The 26,667-nt window shown below is 43.7% G+C and overlaps 3 protein-coding genes across 8 annotated transcripts in view; 1 reads left to right on the forward strand and 2 right to left on the reverse strand.

The window, feature by feature from the left end:
- The first annotated feature begins 466 nt into the window (after window positions 1-466).
- On the forward strand, window positions 467-17,553 carry LOC129210269 (claudin-15-like). 2 transcript variants are annotated; one of them, XM_054836055.1, is made up of 6 exons: window positions 467-546; window positions 971-1,246; window positions 9,854-10,018; window positions 10,170-10,251; window positions 13,014-13,124; window positions 14,508-17,553. In XM_054836055.1, the coding sequence occupies exons 2-6, from the start codon at window positions 1,027-1,029 to the stop codon at window positions 14,605-14,607; spliced, it is 678 nt and encodes a 225-aa protein (XP_054692030.1). In that variant the 5' UTR covers window positions 467-546; window positions 971-1,026; the 3' UTR covers window positions 14,608-17,553. The 2 variants fall into 2 exon arrangements, with proteins under 2 accessions (XP_054692030.1, XP_054692031.1); XM_054836056.1 differs by having other exon boundaries at window positions 487-546; window positions 1,113-1,246.
- On the reverse strand, window positions 15,372-18,203 carry DUSP28 (dual specificity phosphatase 28). Its single transcript, XM_054836057.1, has 2 exons — window positions 17,734-18,203; window positions 15,372-16,798 (listed from the first exon to the last, which is right to left on the reverse strand). Exons 1-2 carry the CDS (start codon window positions 18,079-18,081, stop codon window positions 16,670-16,672), a joined length of 477 nt encoding a protein of 158 aa, XP_054692032.1. The 5' UTR covers window positions 18,082-18,203; the 3' UTR covers window positions 15,372-16,669.
- A 1,727-nt stretch (window positions 18,204-19,930) lies between these two features.
- The window catches only part of GPC1 (glypican 1), a 300,538-nt gene continuing 293,801 nt past the window's right edge, over window positions 19,931-26,667 (reverse strand). For all 5 annotated transcript variants that reach the window (XM_054836048.1, XM_054836047.1, XM_054836049.1 and 2 more), the window contains 2 exons: window positions 25,389-25,564; window positions 19,931-24,903 (listed from right to left, as the gene is read on the reverse strand). In XM_054836048.1, the coding sequence (XP_054692023.1) occupies window positions 24,686-24,903; window positions 25,389-25,564 (394 nt within the window). In that variant the 3' untranslated portion in view covers window positions 19,931-24,685. The remainder of the gene's footprint in view (window positions 24,904-25,388; window positions 25,565-26,667) is intronic.

The following is a 26,667-nucleotide window of genomic DNA, read 5'->3' on the forward strand; positions in this document are numbered from 1 at the left end:
CAGCAAATGTGCATATTCCCTCACAGTGTGGGCTGCATCCTAAAACAAATCCTATCTTCAATCGTTTGCTTGTCTTATATGGACACAGGCCTCCTTCCATGAAAGTAGTGTCCTGGTGACAAGTGCAACAACAGTTTCAAGTAAAATGATCATTGTGAAAATTGTGAAATGTAATCATATTTTTCTGTCTTGCTTTGGAGTCTGATGGTACATGGGCAGCTCAGTGGCACTGACAAAGCACATTATATGCCAATGGTTGCCAGCTTAATCTGAGCATCTTTGGTACTAACTTACATGATTTGGTTGTAATTTTCATATTTGAGTTGTTCATTTCACTGAAACTTCATTGTAGTGAAAAGCCATGCCTGAGCCTTTGTGCAACAGTCCTGCAGAGCTTTGGCCCTGGGTCCTTGATTTTTAGAATGGGGGGAAAGGTCCTACAGAGTACGAAACTTTCACTTGTTTGATCAAACTGGTCCTCGCAAAGTGCTGACACTAGTGTCCAGCAGGAAAGTAGATGAAACAGGTTACTAACATACCGTAAACGTGAGTATCAACATTTATTTTGGTTTAAATTTGTATCGATAGGCATTGTAATTGGGAGATGAATAATTTATTAAAGCATCGACAGTTTTAATTTTAAAATAATTTTGAGTTGACAAACAAGTAAGGAACCGATGAAACATTGCAAAGTCAAATTAGAGAAGCCCTCAATTGGGTCCTCTAGTTTTGCTCTGTAGGTATTTTTTGTAGTAAATAAGTACGCTAATAAAAGTGTTCCTAAGAAAATACTCAGATGTCATAGAATATTTAAGTATTCCAATTATTCACTGAGATTTAGATTCCAGTTCTACAATTCCCTTACTTGATAAATTATTTTGTTGGTAGGCATCTTTTTGATGTTTTCGTAAAGGTCAGGCTTCACTAAAGATAACTCCATATTCTGTATGTGTACAAACTGTTTCAACAGGTTTTTAATATCAGAAATTCTGGGAGGCTTCTCTGAAAACAACTTCTGTCTGAAGAATGGCGTCATCTTCTCTACAAATTTGTGCATTGCTACTGGCTTTAGCAGGATTCTCCATTTTACTTGTTACTACCATATCCAACAGATGGAAGATTTCAGACACCGCAACAGTGCTCGTTACTGCAGACTGGATTTCTGAAGGTCTTTGGATGGACTGTGCAGTGACTGCTTTAGGATCAATACAGTGCAAGAACTTTCTCTACATGTTGAGTTCCGACAGTAAGTGGCATATGTATATAGAATCCAGGGATGTTGTTTTATCCCTTCTTTCTGGACAGCGTGTTAGCACGGTTGGACCGCATATACTGCAGGTGTCACAGAGGGTCTGCTATGCACAGGATTTGTCCTGTAGTACTTGCAGACAGGTTAAAGGGCCCCGGTGAAACCCATGTGCTTCACCCCGCAATTCAGCTCACTGACTGGCTTTACTGACATCTCTGTTACATTGGCATAGGGGTGGTATACAATTAATCTAAGGGGTTTTTTTTATTGTTTTGGAAGAAGTAGTGTCCTTTTACTTGGTCTAATTCATAACTACAAGCAGATCATAGGTCAATGAGCGCTGTTGCTTTTTTGTGGCTTGGTGTGAGACAGGTCTTCGTAGATATTCCAGAACTTGTTTGATACTTTGTGCTAAATCTGTGTATTTGTTCTGGAATTTCTCAGAGGTGGCCAGATTACAATATGTCTGTGCCACTGATGCTTTTGTATTTTCTTGGTAGACTGTGCTAGCAGGGTAGTTTATCTGCAAATAGAAAGAGAAGGATTGTCTTTGTAGGGACTGAAAATTATTTGTTTGGATTATTCTGGATTTTTAAAATATCTTTCTGTAAACACCTTTTTTATGGTAAAGGACTGTGAAGGACCAACATTTTAAGTTCTTTCCTCAGAAAACTGAGTGTAGAAACAGTAACAGTGTAGTCTTTGAAAACTGATATTTTGTTAAGCTTTTTGTCATAAACAGAACTTTGCATTTATTCTTTTACAACTTTCAGTATTGTGCAGTCACTTTATGAGTTATATAATGGAATCATTTCTTCAAGCCTTCCCTGCTTTATAGATCCCTGATTACTGTCATTGCTGTTTGTCTGGACTCTTTCCAGCTGATTTATTCCTGATTCGCAGTGCTCAAAACTTACAAACACCACATCTCACAAACTACGAATGCTTGCTTTTTTTTGACACAGACCTGGACTCCACTGAAGTCAGAGCTGCCTAGCTGTAAGGCAGATCTCTAAAATGGGAGAGTTTAACTCTCAAGAGTTATCTCTTGAGAGTCAGCATATTTGTGGTTCTTCCTCAGGGCCCTGACTTCAGAGGCCTCATCTGCTTTCATAACGATGGTGCCAGTTTAGGAATAAGTATCGGCATCCTGTAATGAGGCCAGAATTTCTAGCCTCAAAAGGACGCTAATCATAGCCTTCCAAGGATTTTAAAAACTCTGCTCATTGTGTCAGAGACAATGTCAGCTTTTCATACCGTTCTGGTACCCAGTATCAGAATGCTCCTCTCTAAGACTTGCTCTGTGTAGATACCAGGGTGCCCAGGTTTCATCTAGAAACTTAGGTATGATTTCTGGAAATTAGAATGATGAGATGGGACCAACACTCCTTCAGTTCTTGTACGTGGTAGCAAGATGACACGGATGCTTGCGATCGTGTGGCAGCTCTGCCTTGCCTTGTGTAACAGGCAGAAACATGTTTCAGCCCTGTTATGGAGACAAGCAGAGTCAATGTGGGACAGCCTCCTTTTTCTAAACTGCAGTTTCATTACACCCAACATGGAAAGAAAATATTCCCCAGGAACAGAAGACTTCCTGGTGAACTGAAGCAGGGTTTCTCTTCCCTCCCTTCCCGTGACCCGCATAACTGGAAGAGAGGACCTCTGTTTGCCAGGGCTCAGTGGACCATCTTCAGCTGTTGAAAGAAGTGCGTGTACCCTAAAATCAGTGCGGGCTTCCTCGTGCCAAATGACGGGCATGTCATGTGGCTGCCTGGACAGTAATTGCTGTCTATCGCAGGGCTGTTTCTCTTCCTACAGTGCTCGGTCAGCATTCCTGGGTCTTGAAACAAATCTGCAGAAGTGATCAAGAAGGTACAGCTCATGTTGATCAAACATATAAGGTGTTAATGTTTTCAGTGTTTTTTCCCAACTGTATTGGCTGATCTGATTTTAAAAAATACTATCTCGGTCTGTAAACCCTCTCTCAACCATATTACATGCAAATATGCTCTGTTTTGAGAATATCAGGAATTAGGAGCAATTTCTTTCTATGGTCACATATGTTTACATCTTGGTGTATCAATGTTAGCATTTTACTACATCAGGAGTACACTTTTGTGGTGAATTTTCCAATTATTCCTGTTTATTGTACTTGGTTTGCATTGCAGAGTGGTCTTGGTGTGCACAAATTGTTTTCCTCATGGATGAAGCTAAGCAGGGAAATATGCTCCAGGAATACACCTCCTGACTTCCAACTGTTAACAGGTGTTCAGTTCGCCCCACTGGGTTACAGCAAGTCTGAAGGAAAACTCCCCAGTCGTGGATGGTGTTGATGTTAAGCTATCAACACCAACTCTTTTATGCTGCTGATGCAGAGCCTCCTGCAGAGCAGCATGTGCTGTTATGTCCATCAGTTACCAAGGTATAGTTTATGAAATTTAACAAAGAATAATCCTCTGTTCTTCAACACTGTTGAAGAGTGATTTCCTTATGAGAATGACTGAAATGTCTGGTGCCATATAGGAAAAACTCATGCATTTTAGATCTTCACTTTAATCTTTTCTGTTTATATGCGTGCCTTATGAGTGCCTATTGAAATAGCCACCTTAACTGCCATTAGGAAGAGATATTTTTTAAATGATTTTTTTTTTAAAATTCTTGGCAGCAGTATAAAATCTGGGGACACTTGATTCAAGTTTCCAACTAACCTCAACTTTGGAAGTGCTGTCAGCAGAAGTGGTTGCTGGGGTCACCAGAGTAATATCTGTGCATTCATAAATTAATTTGAAACTTTGAAGGGCTTTTAGTGGGATGCAGATATTCCAGTATACTGGTACAATGTGTTCATTTTACTGTGCCATCATTTTTCAAATTGCATTGACTTAGCAGAAGGAGGGAATTCTGTAAAAGTCAGCTGAGAAGATCAATTCTTGCCATGTGCCATCTAGTTTCTTTAAAAGACTGCAAGTACAGAGCTGCACAGGATCGCACTGGCTGTGCTGCCAAATCTGTTCTTATTTAAATCAATGGCAATGATCCTCTTGGCTGCCAAGGGAGCAAAAATGTCCTGGTGGCTCTGTAGTATCCTTTTACAGCTGAGCCTACCAACCTACAGCATCAGCTCAGAGTGACCAGTGAATTTTGAAAAAAAACCCCACAGATAGCTGTTATGGGCAAGTTGTGACTTTCTCAATGGCTAATCCTTCTGGTAGTCTTTTTGTATGGTAGTCTTTATGGTGTCTTGAATCTGTTACTGTGTTGCATCATAGCAGGATTATTTTATGAAGAAACTCTGACTCAATTTCCTGGAGATAAGAGCAGGTTATCACTGCAAGAGATGGTTAACCCCGCTTGGATATACAAGCAGTTTAAGGTATTAACATTAGTGTGTGATGTGAATTGAGTATATGATCTTGTTTTGTCAAGAGCAGGAGCAAATAAACCAAGTTTAACATACTTCTACTTTGCCTAGATTTAATACTAAGATATTCTGACAAACAGATGCAATCAGATGATATGTATTATTTTTCATATAGCTGTTTTCCTTCATAATTTTATTCCTTTTGAGATAGGTCTGCCACACTGGCTCATTCATTCCCTTATATTTAATTTCCGTGAAACATACATTATTACAATTGTATTCCAGTGTAAGTGAGACTATTATTAAGACTGAACGTGTTTAACTATAGATCAATAGACTTTAAAATATTAATGGAAACCACTCATCCACAGACTTAACCTTCCTGAAAGAAGCTGGCAGTACAGTTGCTATGGATTACTTATCACCATAACTCCAAAAAATGTGTTAAGTTCCTGTTCTCAAGCTTTTTTATGCTTGAGTCATCAGGAAAATAACACAGTAAAGCTTTTTGATTAGAGATCAATAATAAAATTACAAACAATTTTAATCTTATGTAAACTCTAGTTGACTTCAGAGGAGAGACAGAAATAAAATATTTGCCAAGATTATCACTCTTACAAGATATTTTGTAGAAATACTGACTGGACTTTCTAGGCTGAGACTAAAAATAGGCTCACTTTGTCACTTCTCATTAGAAAAAGAATCAATATTGTCTTTTTTTTTAAAAAAAATGTTAATATCTTTATCATGAACTGCTCCCACTTCTTATTGTCATGCACCGTAAGCCTTATCTCTGGGGTTGAGCAAAGAGCAAAGGTAGTCTCATTTTGGAGTGAAACCCAGAGATAAAACAGCAAGGAGGCTTCTGAAAGGCTTCAGTTGATTGTAATCTAATTATAGGGATATTTAACTGTTACTACTCACAAGCATGACTGCTGCATTGGAAATTGTTGGTTTTCTTTTGTGTTTGGGTGGGTTGGCAATTATTGGAGCTACTTTGCCACATAATTATTGGAAAGTCTCCAGTATACATGGTAGCGTGATCACAACGTCTACGTTGTTTGAAAACCTGTGGAAGAGCTGTGCAGAAGACAGCACTGGAGTATCCAACTGCAGAGAATTTGACTCTATGCTTGCACTGCCTGGTATGTGACTTTGCAGTCTTGTTTATAGTTCTTAAAAACTTGTTTGAAAAAAGTAGAAAGGCTTTTGTTTTGGTAATCTGGTAGTACTGGAAAATAACTGGCCAAGAAGGACTTTGTGGATTGAAGAATAAAAATCTCTTAAGCAGCAGAATTGTGTCAAGCACATTAGGAAAGGCTCTAAAATAAGGTAAATGAAGTCATTCGATCAAGCATTTATTTTAATAGGAATTTTAAATATGGTGTAATCTCTTTTCTAGCATCTTGTGGGAGGAATCAGTACGAGACTTTTTTTTAACACATCTTGTGACAGTTCCATGTTTATCTGGAATTATTGTATAGGCCTTCTGTTGCAATACTTGATAGCTAATGTACTGTACCTGGATTTTTTTTTCATATAATCGGTAAGAAATACTATTTATGGCTAAGAAGTGGTAGCGGTTTTTGTGTGCCGAGACTGAAAATCATAGATAATGCAAGAAATACAATGAGCGTATGTTAGACATGTTGTAAGTTATACAATGAGTATATGTTATAAATTAATATACTTGTCAGGACTTGTTAACTAATGTCTTGTTGGATGTGCTTCTAAATATCAGGAAATTTAGATCTGTTGGCTCCTGTACTTTATATCAGTCTTCAGCAGAATTGCAGATTGTGCTCAAATACTCAACCAAGGCAATATTCTGTGGCTAGTAAGCATGTTTATAGACAGTAAAGCTAGTTTTTATTAATCTTGAATAATTTGGTATGTAAATACTTATCCCAGAATAAAAATGCCTTCCTACTTAGTTGAATCTACACTGGGAGGTGGCTAAACTAAATAGGTAGGAAGATACTCCTAATCTGAAGAATGTGTAATATAGGATTAGTGGGAATGGGTATTACATTCACTTTCTCGCTGCCTGAAGTAAACCAACGTTGTTGACCAGCTCTGACGCTGGCATAGCAATTCTCTGAAACTGTCTGTCTGGTATTTAGGGAATAATCTGTTCTTTTCATCTTTTAGTGTTATCTAACAATTGGATTTTAAATGCACGTGTGTATTAAGAGGAACATAACCCTATTTAAGCTTCTTAGACTCAGCAATAGCAGGATCGTGTCCCTCAGGCATTAGTCTCTGCAGAGTGCTTATGTGAGTGTGCATTTGGTTCATGTATAAACCCCTTCTAGGGCTGGTTTGTAACTCACTGCCACCAACTCTAGGCAGCATCTTGTCACTGATGTATTTACATGGAGTGTTGCCTCTGAGAGTGTCATACAGCTCCCATGTGTGCAGATGTGGGCAACGGGGCCACATCAGGTCAGCATCTTGGAGCTGCTGAGAAAGAAAAAAAAGTGGGTTTTAAAGAAATTGGGGAGAAGGGGAAGGCAGAAAAGAGCATATGAGTAGATGTGCTAAAGCAAAAGAGAAAGGAAGGCAAGCAACAGCAAGGCTCCTGGAGTATTGCAGATAACAACATGGAGTCAGCAGGAAGGAAAAAAATGGGGCCAGACAGAAAGTAAATGAATAGACCAGGCTCTGAAAGTGAATTTGTGAAGATTGAATTTGATCTACTGAAGAGGACATCAGTTACACTGTTAGCAGTATATTTGGCAGTATATTTGAGGGATATAGGCGGGGGAAGGGGAAGAGAAAAGCAGCTTGCAGAATTTTAGAGAAAAAAGAGTTTTAGAAAGGAGACCTAAAAAAGACACCAGTTAGAAGACACTGAAGTGTAGAAAAAGTCAAGAGGACAGTTGGGCAAACCAGGAAAGAGGAAGAAAGTGGAGTTGGTAGCAACAAGGCCCGAGCAAACAGCAGACCTCCAAGAAATGTCTGCAGCCCTTGCAGATATGAGCCAAGGCAGACCAAAAATTAACATGGTCAGTTTAGGTGTGTTTCAAATTGCTGTGTCGAAACTTATCTGGAACTGCTACAGCAGAAGATGCCAGGGATTGGCAAGCGAGGGAAAAAACCAAAAAACCCAAACACAAAAGTGTATTTGTTACCTCTCATCAGAAGAACCATAAAGATTTTCCATGAAGGTTTCCTTATTGGCAACTGAGCTAGGTGGTATACTTCTGGTTTTTGTTTTGTGCATGGGAAATATCAGACTTGATTCTTCTAAACAGATTTAAAGCTTTTGAATTCAGCAAGCCATTAGCCCAAATCAGAAATGTTTGAAGTGAGGCCCTTTTTAAAAGCAATATTGCATAACGTTGAGACCATGACTGGCTACTATGTATAGCTAGCCCTGTCTACCAACTAGATCAAACATTTGATGTAAAGCAATTTGTTAGCTGCCAAATGCTTTTCAAACTCTTTTTTTTTTTTTTTTAATTCTTTTTAAGGTTCCATAGGTGTTTCCCAGGATTTTGGGATAATTTTTTACAATTAGTGTTAGTTGATAAAATGAACTGACTTTGTATCTTGTTCCATAGGCTCATTTTTAAAAATTGAGCATTCTGGACTGTGAAGTAAGCTCCTCAGTTAAGGCTGTTGAGGTTATCGTATTGTGGTACAAAAAGGATATGGTATGAAATCTCTTCTATTAAAATAGTACAGCCATTGGCTTGCAAGCAGTTAGCCTGAGGGTATGCTTCTGTGTCCTGGAAAGATACAGGGAGTCCCGTCTTACACTGCAGGAGGCCCAAGGACCTGAAATGTAAGTTGTTGGATCGCTGCTGTGGGTAATTCCTGCTGCCATGGGGTAAGATCCCAAACTAAAAAGCAGCATCAGAGTCGAGTGCTTGTCCTAACAGTATCTTCTGCAGGCAAAACCCTTGAACTGTTAATGGTGCTTTGAGGGGGTCTTTTCACTTTTATTGCTGTCTGTATTTTTTCCCCCAAAATTTTAAAATTAGTGCTTAACAAAACATTAATTCCTCGAACGATGTTATCCTTTAATTCTGTGTATTTATCTCATGACTGTTTACTACTGTCTTTGGTAACTCTCAAGCTTGCAGGACCAACACTCCTAAGCCACATAAAACTATACAGCCCACTGAGTCTGAGTGTGAATCTATCATTTTACCTCCTGTTTCTGTGCCTGATTTTTGTTGTCTGGAGAGTTACGAGCTCACTCTGCTATAAAGCTAGAGAGCAGGTTACTGTGGAGGACGTGGAGGTGATCAGGGAGCAAGAGCCTGAATGCTAGCATCAACAATGCGCCTGTCCAGATGCAGTCCCGTTCAGACCCTTTTAATGTGTGGTCATAGAATCATAGAATCATTTAGGTTGGAAAAGATCTTAAGATCGTCAAGGCCAACAAAGTTAGCAGCCAAGACCTGCCAGATTGGTGACACTTGGCATGTTTATCTCATAACAAAGGTGCCAAAGTGCCATTTGACCTGGAACCCGCCAAATCCAGGGAGCCATTTTAAAGGGGCGCAAAGTCCCTGTCTGACCTTACTTCTTAAGGGTGGTTAATAATCTGGTCCCAGTTTTCATGCAGTAGATACCTAAAGGTGAAGACTGGGAGCTTAAGCGATGCAGAATTGTCAGCATACCAAATTCCCTAATGTGCTCACACCAGCTGTAACCTCTCTTGGAGAGGAGTGCTGCAGCTCTCGGATCCACTCATCTCCCATTCCTTACCCCAACTCAGAGTTTAAAGTGCACTGCTAACTCGAGCATTTTCTTTCTCATCTCTTACTGGAAGTGGCACAGCCGGCACATTTTTTCAGTTCCTCTGTAGTGCCAGAGCCCCGCACACCTTGGTCAGGGCCTGGAGTTCAGAGGTGTGCTGTGCACTCAGCCGTGCAGGTGTAAGGAAGTCATCAGGACTTGTGAGTAGGAGACTTATTTCTGCTCCTGTAAATGACCATACATACTGCTATGTGTTTTCACAGGACTTAAAGATGTGAGCTATGAAGGGTTTCGTGTAATTTTTCGGGGTTTACTGACGCCCCAAGAGGATTTACTGAGCTTATAAAGTGTAAATGTAGTTCAACTTTGAAATCTGATTGACTTGAAGGCTAAACACTTGAGGGTGTTGGACAAGATTCATTTATTACTACTCCTGTTAATTTTGTCACTCCTTCTAATCAATTTTTTCAGCACAAGATTAATTTAATTTCTGTATAGAGCCTGATTTGTTTTCTCTTTTTCTGTCTTAGCTCATATTCAGGCATGCCGTGCCTTGATGATTTCTTCCATCCTTTTGGGATTCATAGCTGCAGTACTCTCGCTGCTTGGTTTGAAGTGCACAAACGTTGGGTTGAGCGATGAAGATGCAAAAATGAAGTTTGCTGTCACGGGAGGATTTCTCTTTATTTTAGGAGGTAATATGGAGGCTGAAATGAGAATGCTAGCAACACTTTGTATTGCTTTCACAGCTAGACTAAATGAAATGAACACTTGTTCTTGGTTTAAAGCTGTTACAGCTGTTAAAGGAATCATTTACCTGTGTGCTTTTTAAATTTTTTCTGGTAGGTCTCTGCTCCATGGTGGCTGTTTCTTGGTATGCTGCGATGGTTACTGCTCAGTTTTTTGACCCATTGTACGCTGGAACCAAGTAAGTTAATAGATCCATCAAACCAAACTCCATCATGTGTTACAGACAGCTGCACTAACCTCAGCTGCTCCAGAGTTTCAGATGGATCCCATTATCCAGTCATACAGACAGGAGGAAAAAAAAGCTGTCTTGAGGGAAACTTTTCACCTTGGAGATGTTTGCTGTTGGTGGGGAGGGAGGAGAGGTCTCTTCGGGAAGGTTTAGTGAATGTGTGCGCATATCAACCCCACACTGAGGGGGTTTCTGTACTGTGTTTACATTTTCTTGTGAGAATTAAGCGCACATCTCAGTGCTATGAAGAAGTGAAAGTCTTAATTTTGTCATTTAGCCCAAAAGAGGTACAAAATTCTAGCTATGGCTAGAATACAATGCCTCAGATGTACGAGCAAATGAAAAAATGTACAGAAACCAGCTTGAACTGCATACTAGTGACCTGCAGATAGCTGAGAAACATCACTGAAGTGTGCTGCTTGTCTTAAAGAAGTAAAAAAATATTTTTCACTATATATTAACAGCTCAACATTTATTTGCCTTATGAATGAAAATGAGGCAAAGCTTGTGGGACTATCAGCTCATACAGTTGTGCACAAACAAGTTTTGAGATATAAAAGCCCTCATTCTTGTCTGATATAAAAGCAACAGTCTTCAAAACCAAATGCCTGCTTATGGCACCTTATCTAGGTCATTAGAATTAGCAATGAGGAACAAGGGTGGAGGTGACTGAGCCTCTCCTTTAGAGAGGGGGAAAAAGGGAGAGTGAGACATAATGTATTGTCTGTGGAACATGAGAGCGCTGGTTTGGGGAAGAGGGGTACCTCTTATACACTTGGCAGCGGTACCTCTGCCAAGTATGTAATTTTTTAGATCTGTAAACTATAACCCTTTAGTTCCTAGGATCACATTTGAAGTATTTTATAAGTTTCCTCCTGAGGATCAGTTCAGGGAAATCAGAGGTGAAGTGCTTTGTTATGAATCAAAGTACTTCAAGCAATTGCTTTGGATGTTTGTCAGTTTTCCTTGTGTTTTCAAACAAGCTCTTACAAAGAAATTGCACTTGCAAATACTTTTTGTTGTTTTATATCCTCTGGAGAGAATTATATGAAGGGTAATAAATATGTTAGAGGACTGAAACAACTGTTGATAAGGAATTTCAGTTAGTGGGGTAGATAGCAAGTTTTATACTTATCTGGTATAACTTCGGGGCTTCAATATCAATGCACGTTAATCAGTTACCAGAGTGTTTGCATTCAGTAGCTAAAGAAATTTTTTTTTTTTAATATCTGAACTTCATGTTTAAGACTATCGATTCACTAAGCAGTTCTTAGTGACTTAGCTTTGATCATTGATAAAGGCAGACATGCTCTTGAGGAAGTTTGCGCTCCTTGGACTGTGAGACAGGTTTAAATTCAATTGCAGGCCGGTATTGATCTTCACTGTTAAGAAACTGGCAAATCTGGTTTTTCACATCGCATTTTTTTTGGCCTGACTTCAGCAAAATAGTGAAGTTAACCTCTATTAATTCTTAGAGGAATTTCTCATACAGCTGTGAAGGCAACCAAGTTCTCCCGCAGACTCCTCTTATATACTTTCCTTTGGTATGATGTCTACAGCATTCCTGTCTATAAGCAATTTGTGAGCAGAGATGACTGTGTGCACTGTGCAGCACCCTCTGATTGTTCCTTAGTATTCCTCCAGCAATTTCCACCCCGTTTTTTGTGAAAATGATCGTCTCTGTTCTGTGTTTGGAAAGCACCTAAAACAGTGGAGACCTTGCAGGGAACATGGGGAGCGGCGAACCTGTGTAAACCCCTGAAACCTTCCTGTTAACAATTAATTCTGGAATCAGAAACATTCACACTTTTAAATTATGATTTTTGTGTTTACAAATAGAAAGGAAACACACATATCTGGTTTCAGTATACCTTCTGCACAGTCCACAACACTTATGTTGCTCTTATATTAGGTACCTCATACCAGAGGTGCAGCCATATTGTGGATATAGTCTTTGTCCAAATATAAAAACTTGTTTTTCTCCTTTTGTGAAACTCCTGCCAGGCTTTACCAGGCTCGATCATGTCTAGTTGTTGGGTCAGATTCATTATCTGTGAATTTCTTGGACTGGACTAGGGGATTTCCTGAAGGGTGTAGTTTTGTACAGTAAAATGGAGAACTATTCTTTTTTAAACTGGGACTGTGCATAAATGTATTTCAGCTATATAACCACATAGAGTGCTGTATATTTTTAGGATGCTTAAGTTTGATAACTAGCCCTACACAAATGGTTACTTGTAGGCAATCTAGCATTGTGTCCATAGAAAAGTGATTCCTATGGTTTGCCACTTCTCGTGACACAGGCAGTAAGGTCTGAATCATTCAGTTTCAGAAAATTACTTCAGTGGCACAGCTAATATAAGGGTAAAATAAGTGCTGTGGACTGCACAGAAGGAATATTATTATCATTTATTATCAACATTTTATTAAATATATGCAAGTATTTATTGCTGCTTATCTTTATGTTGCTTAGTACTTGCTGCTCTGTCACTGATTTGCCAGAGTACTTAACCATGTAAGAATTTTACTGAACAGACGCAGACCCATGTCTGTTCTCCTCTGTTATCTGTTGAAGTACCTTTCAATTAGCTGATTTCTAAGCAGAATAGAATTTGTTTGTTTGCATGATTTGTGCATCTCATGGCTCAGTCTAAAATAATGGCTTTGTGATCCTCTTATATGCTGTTTCCATAAAATCTTTCGTGTTGCAGGTATGAACTAGGAGATGCTCTGTACTTAGGCTGGGCTGGATCTGTTCTTTATATGCTTGGTGGGATCTTACTGACCTGTTCATGCAAAGGGAAGAAAAGACAGGATTACAGGTAATCTTGGATTTGTCAGTTGAAATAGTAACTGTCAATTATATACCATTTTCTGTTGGTATACTATTCTCTCTCCCTCACCCCCTGGTATAAATCTGTAGCCATATAAAGTACAAACAGGAAATTGTACCTGTTAATTCAGTGCTATGGCATGGCACAGACTTGTGATGGTGGGGGGGGGGATGCTGTACCAAACACTTGTGCCTCTCAGATAGTGTACTTGTTAATACTTTGCCATCAGTGGTCACCTCTAATGAGTATTTAGTAATTCTGGGTACTGCTGATGGTACTAAGATTTACATGATGAAAATGTGCAATGAAAGAGCGAACTATCTGTTACAAAAAGAAAAGTATATCAAAGAATACAGTGTATTCTAATCAAGTTCTCCTGCAATACGCACTACTATTAAAATACTGAAACAGCATTTAATTTGCAGAAAGTGTAATGGCATTTTCCTCCCAAAACATATCCAGTCAATCAGTAGATGTATATGATTTTGTTGCGCATCAAATCAGAAAAGTTGAGATTTCTGGCCTAAATGTTTAACCTTGCCTGGATATTTTTTTTTTTTTAACTTAAATTATTCACACATACAGAAGGTCCCCTTCTGAAGGAGAGGGATGAAATTGTCAGAAATAGCAGAGGTCCATGTCTACTCAGGAGAGGCCAAATAGCTTGGAGGCTGTACTGGCTAAGCTTGAGGGGATGATAACATGGAAGGGAGAAGCATGCTCTCTGCTGCTGCTGTATTTCATCTTAGGAAAGTTTTTTCAAAATACATAACAAGTGAAAGTGTTCCGTTGATACTCCATTGTCTAATCTGCAGCCATTTAAGTTTTATAGTAATGTTTCATCAGCCACATTGGACTTTAGATCTTGCTCACCGTACTTTGATACAAAGTACAAAATATCCTGAAACATCTGAAAAAATTAGGTAAAACTGATGTATGAAATAAAAGAAGTTCAACATGACAAATGGCAGCTGAAGGGGTTGGCTGAAGATTTTGGCTGAGTTTTCCTTTCTTATCATCTTGATTCCTGTATTAAAAACTGCAGCTTGCACAAAGGCATTAAGATCTAGGTTCTCTTCTGCTTTTGGGACTTGACTAAAATGCCTCGAGGAAGAGCACACGTGAATTGGGAATCCAGAGTGTGTTTCTGGTTACAAGAGAGATGGCTGTGCTGCTTGCCAAGAGCCCATCTCTTCCCCCATAGCTACAAGACCGATGAGAACAGTAGGCCTCTCATTTCCACACCTTTGTGAAGTATGTGCTACTGGTGGGATGGATGCAGATCAAATGAGTAATGTCCTAAGTACCTGAAACTGTGGACGTGTGTAATACCTATTATTTCGTATCTTTTTTTTTTTTCTTAATTTTCAGTTGCAGCAAATACGCATATTCAGCAGGCCAGGCAGCTCATCAGCAGCGCATTTACACCAAAAACTCTGAGACAATCATAAGCAACAAGGAGTATGTCTAAACTTATCTTTTACATCGTTTGTAACGTTAGTAGGTTATGAACTCAAATAAAGAAGAGACTACTTCCAGGGTTCCGGTTCGAAGTTGCAATCTTTCGTCTTAGTTTGGAACAGTACAAAGAGGAGGTACCGTTTTCAATGTAAACAGGAATAGTTTTCCGGGAATGGTTTTCAAATGTAAATAGGTTTCTGCAGAAAATGCTGTGATGTGAAATCCTGCGGCTTGAAGGTTTTCTGCACACTGAGAAGGCGGGTAAAATTTAACCACAGAGTGCGGTGTATCTTGTGACAATCAAGAGCAACTGTTTCTATTTCAGCTGACTCAAAAATGCGGAACTGATATGCTGTAGCTGACTGCAAGTTATTACGCCTCACAGTTAGAAATGTGTTTTCATTAATGTTTAGCTTCCTGCTTTTATTTAGCAGCTTTAGCTTTTGACAGGAAATAAACTTTATTCCATAGACTGGCTGAAACAGATTTTTTTGATGAGTGGTATCCTGGCCATTAATAAGGATGTAGTCTACATACTGTGGGCTTGAAGTCTCATGTTATTCTGAAATTTATATTATGTATGATAGTCGAGATTTATAAAAGCTACCAAAAATTCCCTAACAACCACTCACCTCCAAATCTGCAGATGTACAACAAATTTCTTGTTGGTTGTAAAGCAGATACCAAAGATAAATGATACAGAATGAACCAAACACAGTTGGGAGTGGAGAAAGCATCTGGTGCGAAAATGCCTTGTGATAACTAAGAAGATGATAGACTTGTTTTTTTTTATTTTTATTGCTATGTTTTCAGCTTTTAAAATAATCCCATTTTAACTTTGAGCAATCTTTAACTTTTGGAACTTCTGCTGCATCTGAATTGTCTAATTCATGTATTTCCCCAGTAGCTTTATTCTCTGTCATTGTTCCATCATTACAATTTCTGCCTTAAACTACTCCACTGCTGGGAACATATGTTTGCCTTGTGTAAGCACTTAGATGACGATGAGCTAACTTTACTTTGTATTGATGCTTTGAGCAACGTGGAATGGAATTTCACACGGCAGGTTCACAGGTTTTATAACTCATCCCTTTTAAATTACAAATGTATTAATACAGTTTGACAAAATACCTTGGTGTTTCTCTCTGCTTTTAATGTCTAATGATAAACATAATTGTAGCCTGATTTAGATGGTTCCTGCAGCTTCCTTGATATCCCAATAGATAATTTCACAGGGCAAGCAGTCTTAGCAGAAATGATTTAGCCATGTTTCTTGCATGCAGATACAGCTGACTTGTAAACTGACACATCAAGGCATGAATTGGGCACTGATAGATCTTGTTAGGCTTAGTAAGTAAAGCTAAAAGGAGTTAGGATTACTTTTAGATTGCCAGTGTCATCTTCTTCCCTCCACTATCAACTATTGTTTTTAAAATCATTCCTTTGGTATTTTGGAGACTGATTTCAAAAGCTGAAAAGGCACTTAACTTGCATGGTGGAAGCTGAACTCCTTACCATCATCTGTATATTCTGTCCTCTGGATTTTTAGGTATTTTGTTATTGTTGAATGTAAGGAAAATGCAGAACTCAGGCAGAGACTAAGCAGTTCCAGAGTTAGTTTCCCACCAAAGGTTGTGTCAGCTCATGAACATGAATTATGACCCAGTAAGTGAGATAGACATTCAGAACTTCCTTGGTCTGGCATCAGGTCTTCTAGTGATGTCACTGGGAAGTTTAATTAAAAACCAAGAGTAAAATCCCTATGTAGTAACTTATTAATTCGTTCAATACGTTGTTATCATATTCAGGGCCATTCAGGGGAAAATAAATGCTGAAGATATCATGCCTTTGTTTGTTTACAGTCCTTCCAACCATTTTCTGTTTCTGCTGTTTCTCCCTGCTTATCTGCCCCTTTCCCATGCACCTTCAACGGTGACGCTCTGAATGGATTAGACGAACCATCAACTCAGCTTGGGGAGTAAGGCATTTTATGTATAGATGATATATGAAGTGATTATTTCATTTTTAAATCTGTAGCAAGCCACTTAAAAATAGCAATGCGTGAAGATGTTTTAAAGAGAGTTAAGTCCTTTGCTCAGCAGATCAGACTGCTTTGGTATCTGCAAATCTTCTTCATACTTCTGCAGCTGAGACCAAAATCCTGCATTGGGTTGTGCTACTGGTCTGGCAGTCCTCACAGTCTAGGAAAAAGGAGAGACATTGTAGAAGCAAGCGTGGCTATCATGCAAACGGATTTTTTTTTTTTTTTCTCTTAGACTTTTGAGATGATTTACTTTGGTTTTGATTTGGCTACAGAATAATAAACAGCTATTTGGTGAGCTGACCTTGCTCTGTGCTTGCTAAGACCTCTTAGCATGTGGTCCCTGTTACAAAATGGATTCATAGGCAAGAGATGAAAAGGAGCTCTTGAATTTGCTGGAAATGTGAATGTCTCTCACAAAGTGTGGTGACGCCGCTCCTGTTTGAGATAGCCTGGAACTGGCTCACGTGTCTGCACGCTTCTCTCTAGTACTGAGCAAAACTGTTACCTAGATTAGAGACTTTAGTGATATATACCTACCAAATGGGTGAAGACTAAAAGACTGGAGGGCATGAGTCGTGTATTGGATGGGCTTCCTAACAAAGCTGAGATGGTATTACTCGTAGCTAGCTAGTCCCTAGCTATTTAGCACACCTGGCAGATGCTGCTGCTTTGCTGCGTTGAGCTGTCAACATCGGTGATGAGAGCAAATCCTGCCAAATGACTTCTGCACACATGCGCATCCATTTCACTCGTTTGCTTCAATGCCTCTGTCTTTAACTTCACTTATCATGACTAAGCAAACAATAGGGAAAATGGTCACAAAACAACCAACTTTGCCTATTTGCTACCAGTGCTTAAATCCTATTTGCATTTGTAATTATATTTGTCCTAGAAACCTCATGCTGAAAGCTTATTTGTGAAAAAACTTACAGTGGCATTTTTTTTTTTTTATTCAAATGTTGACTATCTATGTAACTGCTAATAAACAGGTGAGAGCACCAAAATAGTTCTATGAGAAATCATCATTACTCATAACAAGCATTGCATTTCTTACCCAATCGATGTCTAAATATAAATCTGGGTGTACAATACCTCAAAGGCATCCTTGAGCGGGAGCTTTCTGTGTTTCATCAGATAAGCAGTGCAAATGGCAGCTGATCGGCTGCGGCCATTTTTACAGTAAACTAAGCACTTCCCACCGCTCTTCACAGCCTCTTCTATAGCATCACCGCACTGCTCAAAATACCGGTACAGGTCTTCAGCCGGATCATCGAACACAGGCACGCGTATGCCCCGCACCTGCTGGAGGCCAGGGAAGGGCTGCTGCCTGGTGACATTAACGCAGAAGGTGACTCCCTCTTGCGTGAGCAGGTCCTCGTTGCAGGCTGCCCTGGCGTTGCTGATGAGCAGCGAGGAGGTGACCTTGCAGAGCTGGAGCATCTGTGGCCAAGGCCACAGGGGCACCAGCACTGCCGCAGAGCTCCCTAATTGCCTCCTCCGTGCAGCATTTGAGCCACTGCACAGCCCCAGTGCAGCAGGACGCTGGGGAAGGGGTGGGGGGGTGTCAGGGTGCGGGTTGCTCCCCCCAGCAATGTGTACGGGCTGCGCTGGGCTGTGCTATATTTATCCCCTCTGTACATTCTTGGGTGTGAAGGCTTCAGGCGGGTCCTAGTGCCTGCTGGATCCTGAGAGCTGCATTTAAACAGCTAAAAGCCATTTCAGAGCTCACAGGACATTTGTAAAACAATCAGATTTGTATAGGCCCTGCTTCTATAGCTGCTTCTTACAAGAAGCTAAAACCTCTGTCTAACTTGCAGGAAGGCTGCTGCTGGGGTCACCACCGATGCAATATTGATCTGATCACCTCCAGCTCACTGCCAGATCATCTAGTTGCCCCCACCTACAGCAGCAGTGTCTTGTGCGTACCCAGAAAATGATTTACTAGGCTAATTAGATACGGTAGCGCTAATCTTTCTGGACTTCAGTAAAATTGCTGTGTGGTGTCAGGGCAGAGTATCTTGAGTGCAATTGTACAGACACGCGCTCCATCTGTGACGGGCGGGGATGGGGCCAAGGGCCTGACCAGAGGAACGTCACATCAGCCAGTGCCGGGCTGTGCTGCAGGGCTGGACGCGGGTACCAGCTGCTTCCTGGTGTTGAGCTCCTTCAACACTTTCCTTTCTGGCCATGAAGCAAACAGGAGCCTGTGACTGATACTGGCTGCTGGCACAAAGATGAACCTTGCCTATCACAGCAGGAGGGCATGGACTAACAGGACTGGTGGGAAACGCAATGCCAGCAGCATCCTCAGCCCCAGGGCATCCGAGAGGTTTCCAGCCACTGGGACACTCACCCCAGCACTGGTGCAGGAGGCCTCCATGTGCCACCAGCCCAGAGCAGTATTGCCATCATGTTAGCACCAGGAAATGTCACTGCTGCTGCACCGTGATGCTTCACCACCAGCCGCAGATGTTTACAAGCTACCTGCCTGCAGTTGACTTTTGAGGAAGTTCATGCTTGAAGTTGCCCCTTCCCACCAGCCTGCCCTGTCTCGTGTCCCTGTGCGGCGGAGGAAATAGGAACAGGGTAGTTATTGGTACAGAGCACATAAGCCAAATGCAAATGCCATCTCCTGGTGCTGAAGACTTTTGCTTCCTCTGCAAGAAGATGGATGAACTGCAGGGTAATAGTCTCATCCCCTGGCTAGAAAAGGTCTAATGCCTCAGTCCAGATTCTGCTGGGGTGGGGGTGGGTTCTAGTCTCGATGCCGTTGCCACTGGGGTATGGTGCAAACACCTTGTGCAAACAGCCCCAGTTGTGCTGGCTGTCTCTCATACTCTTGCTGTGCACTGCTGGAAAGAGCCTGGCCCCATCTTCTTGGTGACCTTTTTATAGGTAAAGGGCTGCTATTAGGGTCCCCAAAGCCCGCCCTTCTCCGGGAAGCAGGGCTGCGTGTGGCTACAAGGAAGCAGGAGCTGAGCTGAGCTTGTATCATGCCCACCCCTTCCACAATTTCTTAGCTGTGACTTTGCCAACGTGCAGCATTCAGTCGCTTTACAAACCAAAGCAAATGTTTGCAAACGGTTGCAATACACACGCAGTTGTAAGTGGCCATTATTTAAGATCATAATTAGACACAGAGGAAGCAAAGGAGGAGACTGATCTGCAAACAACTCTGCCTCGGAGAGGACCAATGTGTCTACACTTGTCTGTGTTTATATAAATTTGTGCGTGTGGTGCCTAAATAGCTGTAACTGCAGGACATGAAACTAAAGAAATACCTACTCACTCAAGGGTATCACTCAATTTATTAATTTAAGTGATATTTGCTTCCAAGCAGATAGATACACTTTTAGTAGTTTCCAGTTATCAAGTCTTAGACATTTCATGAGCGGCTTTCGACACATTACCTTGACTCCTGCATTCACCCCTTCTGGAACTGGACAGCGCAGAGACGAAGCACAAACCTTTCTGCTGCACCAGTTCGGTCTCAGGCATGTGCTCAAGATCCAACATCCACGGCACTGCGAGGGCCCTGCGGTCTGCTTCACCTGCTGCTAACCCTACCAACAGCTGCACTAGTACACAGCCATGGTAAATAATTAGCACAACACTCTGTAACAACAAATACCAAAGGTATTTCTGATTCCTTGCACTATTATGCCACGACTTTTTGTGCATCTATACGAGAATGTTTAGCATACTTGCTTCGATGACTGAAGTCAGGGTTGCCTTGTCTCCCCACACATCCCATCCATGCAGCCCTGGCAGTTGTTCTCCAGATTGCACAGGGGTGGCTGCAGGCAAACCCGCAGCGCACCATTGGCATCAGCCCGTTACAAACCTGGAGGCTGAAGCAAGCTTTCATTCTGACCTGGCCTTTATCTGGGCCTTGGCAAGGAAAAAGAAAGAAAACTGCAAACTCAGCTTAAATGGAGAAGAAATAAAACTGCCCTGTAAATACAGATTTAAGTCTCCAGCCTTTTTATTTATACAAGGATTCAAAGAACATATTTCAACTTTAGATAAACAGTGCAAGAGAGTTACAAGTACCTTGGTAACAGAAAGAAATAGATAACTGTCCAGCTATGCCAATAAGTGAAATAATTCTTATTCCTGCAGATAGAAATGCATCTGTTTAAAGCAAAGGTGGACTTTAGATATTTTTGCTATACCTTAGCCCCTACCAAGCCCACCAGAAAACAACAGGCAGTTTGTCATTTGTAAATGATAAGTAGCTGCGCTCTCAAAGCCTTTTGAGACCCTCGCCCTTAGTTAAAAGATACACGTTATGGCACGAAAGAGCAGGCTGAAAGACAGAGACACTTGGAAATCCACTATTTCTGGTTCTCCCCTTTCCAGGAACAGGGGTCCTTGTTAATTTTTTTTTCCTAGCACACTACACCCCGCTGCATTCCTGTGAAGTATGAGGCCTTGTCAAACCAAACCACCACAAATCCCCATCTCGGTAACATCGAAGCAAATGTTGCCCCCTGCCCCCCCCCCCTTCCCCCCCCGTTCCCCAGAGCCCCCCATTCATGTAACCACCCCACAGCCGCTGCTAGCCCCTGCTGTAGCCGCAGCCCTCAGCCTGTGCCCGCCACGGGGCTGGGGAGGTTTGTCACAATTTTTTGAGCAGGCAGTACCCCAGGAAATGTCATTTATGAGCAGTGAAAGGCCCCAGGCTCTGTGCCAGCCGGAGCGCGCGCTCAGGGCTTGTCAGGACCTGGGCTGACTTCAACTCGTTGGGCCATGCCAGCAATTGCCCAGCCGTCAGGTAACTATGGGTTGCTTTAGGTTGGCTTTAGTTTAGAGCGATACCAAGTCAATATCCTGGGGAGACTGGGCATTTCGGCTCTCCAGCAGAAGGTGGCATGGCCGAGCACAGCCCTCGGCCACGGAAATGCGGCAGGTCGGGGAAACCACTTCAGGGCAACAAAGAGAACAGAAAAAGTGAATAACCAGGAAGCGACAAAAAGCAGCAGCGTAGGCAGACCGTGTGGAAAGGTATACAAAATACAGCCAGCGGCCCCAGGGCCGAGGAGGGAGGGAGCGTCAACACCCACACCATGCGCCTCCCGGCAGCGGGGCGAAGCCCCCGGCACTGCCCTGGCCCCAGCTCGGCTCCAGGAGCGCCGCAGCCATCGCTTCGGGGCCTGGCAGGACACTGAAGTGGGGCTCAACCCCAGCCAAAGGGGAAAGCACCGGGAAGGGTTTCTGCTGCGTAACAGTTTTTACCGTATCCTTGAGGCTTTGCCTTATTAATTTGGACTATCAGGTTTTATTATTGTAACAGGACCAATAATTTGGGCTATTAAATTGTTAAAATATTAACTGGACAATCAGTAAATTCTTGGCGTCACATTTAAGGTGTGTTCCCTTTGGGGTCCGTAAGAGGCTTTTGAGGGAAACAGGCTGACGGCAAACACTAACTGCACAGAAATGGAAATGACAAGGACTTTCCTTTCAATCTCCCATTCTGCAAAGCAAAACATTGACCTCAGCATCCATGTGTTAAAACTCCAACCCAACCGTTTTTTTGAAGAGGGTACAATGTTTTAATGCCCCCTCCCCACCCTTTCTTTGCTTTGGATCTAAGGTTTCTGCAGGATCGGTTGTGAGGATTTCTGTAACGGAAGGCTAAATCTGTATTGGCAATTCTGGTTAAAAAAAAAAGACAAAAAAAAGACAAAAAAAAGACAGGAACTCTTTAGAGCAGTAAAAGTAATGTGGAACTTGCCAGGTTTCTATAAGTGAATAAATCTGTATAAATCCATGACTTGTATTTATCCACTCCTGGGTTCTGACAGGTCTAGTGGCGTTGGCTGTCCTTTAGCCAACATCCAGCATCCTGGCTTTCATTTCTGAAACCCTACCAGATCAGATCAGTTTCAACCTTACAAGAAGGCGAGTACAAGGCAGATAGGATACCACGTCAGTCACATCAGTCATGGTGACCTCGAGAAGCCAGTCAAAGCTGGCCTAAAATCTCTGCCTAGTTTGGGGCACCATCAGCATCGTTACCTGACCCCAGGTGGGACTCCTGCCCCGGGGAGGGCAGGCAACAAGCTCCCTCCGTGCCCGCCTGCACTGGCTTTTGGCTTTATCTTGCTCATGTTCTCATTTTCCCTTAAATTGCATATTCGAAAAACTGCTAATGTTAAAAATGTTTTTTTTTCCCCCCTTCTTAGAAACCAGCCAAACCCCAACCCCATAGCGTTTGCTCAGCCCAAAGACACGTCTCCTCTGGCAGGCCAGAGCAGAAATGCTCAAACACGTGCTGTGCAGAGCAGTGAAGCACGAGATCGATAAATCTCTGCCCTCCCTCTTGCCCACAGTACAAACACATCTGCAACTCAAACCCAGCCCTGTGGGAATGAAGCCCAGCCCCTGGGTGTGCTCTGGGCTCAGTCGGTGACAGCGACTGTGTGGTATCTATAACATCTGCTAAACCTACATCTCCAGCCGATGCTCGCTGTACCTGTCAGATACAGAAGCTTCTGGAAGCCCCGAAGCACGCAGCCCTCCAAGCACAGACACTCCTACAGCTACGTGAGGATATTTATATCTTCCACCGACCACCCCCAGTCTCAAAGCCCAGCACAGAGTTCACCCCACCAAGCATTCTGGGGTTTGGGCAACCGCCCCTGTGACCCAGAGGCTGGTGTGTGGTGGGACGGGGCGGCAGGGTGAGCCTGGCCCTTCCCTGAGCCAAAACGGAGCCGCCGGCAGGTGTCAGAGCCGCTGTCTCACCCCGTCCCTGCAGCAGTTAGGGACTGTGCATGGAAGGATGGCGAAGGGGCAGGGAAAACAGACATTCATGTAAAAACCTACAATGCAACAGGAAGAAATACCAGAAGAAAAAAAAAATCCCAAACAAAATGTGTCCCGTCCTCACCCCCCCCGCTCGGTGCTACCTTGAGTCAGTCTCCCAGGCAGGGGCTGATCGCTACCAGCCCCTCTCTGCCCTAAGGCAGCTGCCTGGGGGGGGGTCACTCCTGCACGTGCCCGTGTGAGCTCTCACAACCAGTCACAATGCTCCAGTTAGTAAAAAGTCCCTGGTCTGTCTTATTACCAAAAAAAAAAGGGATTCCCATCCACGGCTGGGGCCAGAGGAGGAGGCGGCAGCACAACTGTTTGTCAAGCGGAGAATCCCACTGCGCATATTTTCATCTCTCTGTTACCTACGACGGTACTGCACTGCAGGTAGAAATTGGACCATTATCACTTGGGTAAAAAATGGCTTTCCAACTAGCATGCAAAGAAAAAATACCCCAAACCCCAACCCCTAACACTCATTCCCGGTCGCTTAGATGTAGGAGACCTACATTTCAAATCGTCGTCAGCTACGAGCTCTAGTCAAGAAACCCACTTGTGACCTTTCCAAAGAAAAAGGGAGTTCTGCGTTTTTGGGTCCAACAGCCACTGCCAAACCGTTTCAGTTCAACCCGCCAAACCTGCTCACACTCCTACGTACGCCGCTGGAAGTGAAGGGCCATCTCTGCTTGCCTAGGAGGTACAGAGGAAAAACCCCAAAGAGCCCCTGAATGCAGCACTTGAGCAGCACCGACGAGCCCAGTCTCTCCGCGTTATGAAGTGGCGTTGCTGTGGGCACTGTCGTGCTTTCGGCAGCTGTACGGGAAGCGGCGCTCTGGCCAGCGGCTGGGGAACAGGATCAGGGCAATTGCATATTCCACTGGAGGCAGCAGAAGAGCTGCCCTCGGAGGGGCCGGCCGGGTCCCCCCCCGGAGGCCTCTCTGCAAAGGCTTGTTTCAGCCCCGAGAGCCAGTTTGTGGCAATAACAAAAGTAAAACAATGAGGTACGGAAAGAAGGGCCCAGCACTGGGGAAGAGACCAAGAAAGAAGAAAACAGCTCGAGCACTGCCAGAAATAGCAAACAACTGAAACCTTTTTCTCCTCCCCCCCCCCCCCTTTTTTTTTTTTTTGCCAAGGTGAATTAAATATGTCCTTTCGTTGGTTGGTTGGTTGGTTTTGGCAAAGTGAAGCCCTCGGCCGCAGTCTCTTTCCTGGCTGTGCTAATGAGTTACCGCCACAAGTGCTGTGCGGCAATGAAAGCCACCGAAAGGAAGAGGAGGAAGGTAGAAGGCAAAGATCTGCTGCTGGCCCCGTTGATGCCGTGTCCAGACTGCTTAGGAATAGCGTGCGTTTCTGGCTGCCTGGTGCTGGGGCTCTTAGAAAGTCTTTTGCCACAGACATCATCAGGACAGCTGTCACCACTCCCAGAGCCGCTCATGTCATCACCTGTGCAGAGACAAACACGGGGTGAGCCCCGACTGCCTTCCTTACAGCGGGCGATGTCCCTGCTGCAACCCCAGGAGCTCAGGGCACCAGCACTGCCCCGGCCACCTCCTGCTCTCTGCATCCCCCAGTACAGGATGCAAGCCCGTACCTGATCTCCAGCTGACTTTAACCACCAGCTGCAGCAGCTGGAAACCTCTGGAGCAGACGGACCAGTGGCCCCATCAGCAGGGCTGGGCTGGGACTGGAGAGAGCACCCGAGGTTTCAGTAAGGTGCTGGGAGCAGTGCAGCCCCCAGCCACCTCGCAGCAAGTCGGCTGCACTCGAACAGACCCTCTACAGCCCTGAGCCAAAGGCCAGGTGGCCACAACCCCCTCTGCCTTCAGGGCCCAGCTGCAGCGTCCGCACAGAGGCCCGTGCCGCCTGCCAGGACTGACTGCTCAGCCCCTCCCGCCTGCCGTAGACCTCTCCGGTTCTGCTAAACTCACTTGCGTCTTGGAAATCCACATCATTCCCGATGTTTGCGTTGCCCAGCCGGTTTGTCATGATCTTGAGCTGCATGATTTGCTGGCGAATGGTCATATCTGGCTTGGTGATGTCCACCTCCACCTCTGGGTTGTTAATCTGATTAGCTAAGCCGTCCCCCATCACTTCGGGCAGGTAACTGCGAAGGAAGGGGACAGGTTTAGAAGTCTCCCCCCAGCTAAGCTCACCTCTCCCCGTTACGGACACCAGTGATAATCCAGTCTCTGTGAACGCCAGAGAAGCTGCAGTCAGCGGCGTTGGCTCGTTGAACAGCCTCCGTACGCTGGTGTTTGCTGCGAGGCAGCCAGCTCTGCGGATGGCCGAGCCATGCTGCCATGGCCAGACCCCATCAGAGCCTGGGGCTTGCCCTGAGGCCACCTCAGCTGCAGGAGGTGGCTGCTGGCCTTGCAGCATCACTGTCCTGGCGTGGGGAGGGGTTTCCTGCAGGAAAGGCTGTGCACAGGGCTGAGGGGTTGCTCTCAGGCAACAGGTACCTGTGGAGCCACAGTGACACTCCCCTGTGGAAAACCTCTGTCCATATGGGAGGCTGAGGAGCACCTTCATCCCCGCCCCAGCTAATCCCTGTGGGGACTGACACCCTGGGACGACTCAATGCCCCCTGCCCCGGTACGACCAGACAGGCCCCCAGGGAAGCTTCAGTTAACGGGGAGCTGTCAACCAGCAAACAGAGCTGCGCTGCTGCTTCAGCAGTGCTCCTGCAGATCTGCGGCACTGCTGGCAACGACGAGAAATATGGAAACACTGAAGGCGCCGGCTCCGGGCTGGCAGAGACCAGCCCAGCAGGTCTGTGGAGAGGAGCGGAGAAAGGTGCATGTGCAGCAGCTGCCCATCTCCCCTCCCGGCCATCCTTTAACCACCAGCCATGGGTGGGAGGTGTTTCCGCAGCTGCTTGATGTCACCTGGGTGTCTCCTCTCATGAGGAAACAGCATTTCAGAGCAGGTATGGATAGAAAGATGTGCATGCAATTCTTGGCAATGGCTCTGGAGTTTGTGAGCCAAGTCCGGCCCTTCTGCCTTCTGAGTGGAAGTGGAATGCAAAACTGCTTCCTTACTACAAAACTACACAGTTATCTCATGGCAAATGCATTTCAATGCTTAACCCTCCAACACCCAGCAAAATGGCAACAGGCTTGACGTTCCCAGGTAGCAGTTTTTCAGGAAACGCAGCACTTCTGTGGACAGGGACAGACCTTTCGGCTCAGTCTGAACAAGTGGGCCTGG

Source organism: Grus americana, chromosome 9 (genome assembly GCF_028858705.1).
Source record: "Grus americana isolate bGruAme1 chromosome 9, bGruAme1.mat, whole genome shotgun sequence".
In the NCBI taxonomy this organism is placed as follows: Eukaryota; Metazoa; Chordata; class Aves; order Gruiformes; family Gruidae; genus Grus; species Grus americana.

What these genes read in the sequence shown, in the direction of transcription:
- LOC129210269 (XM_054836055.1), top strand. Translation starts at nt 1,027, where the DNA reads ATGGCGTCATCTTCTCTACAAATTTGTGCATTGCTACTGGCTTTAGCA. An exon ending in CTACATGTTGAGTTCCGACA is followed by an intron (nt 1,247 to 9,853) that starts GTAAGTGGCATA and finishes TTTCTGTCTTAG; the next exon opens with CTCATATTCAGGCATGCCGT. An exon ending in ATTTCTCTTTATTTTAGGAG is followed by an intron (nt 10,019 to 10,169) that starts GTAATATGGAGG and finishes TTTTTCTGGTAG; the next exon opens with GTCTCTGCTCCATGGTGGCT.
- DUSP28 (XM_054836057.1), bottom strand. Translation starts at nt 18,081, where the DNA reads ATGCTCCAGCTCTGCAAGGTCACCTCCTCGCTGCTCATCAGCAACGCC. An exon ending in CGCTCAAGGATGCCTTTGAG is followed by an intron (nt 16,799 to 17,733) that starts GTATTGTACACC and finishes CCTTTTTCCTAG; the next exon opens with ACTGTGAGGACTGCCAGACC.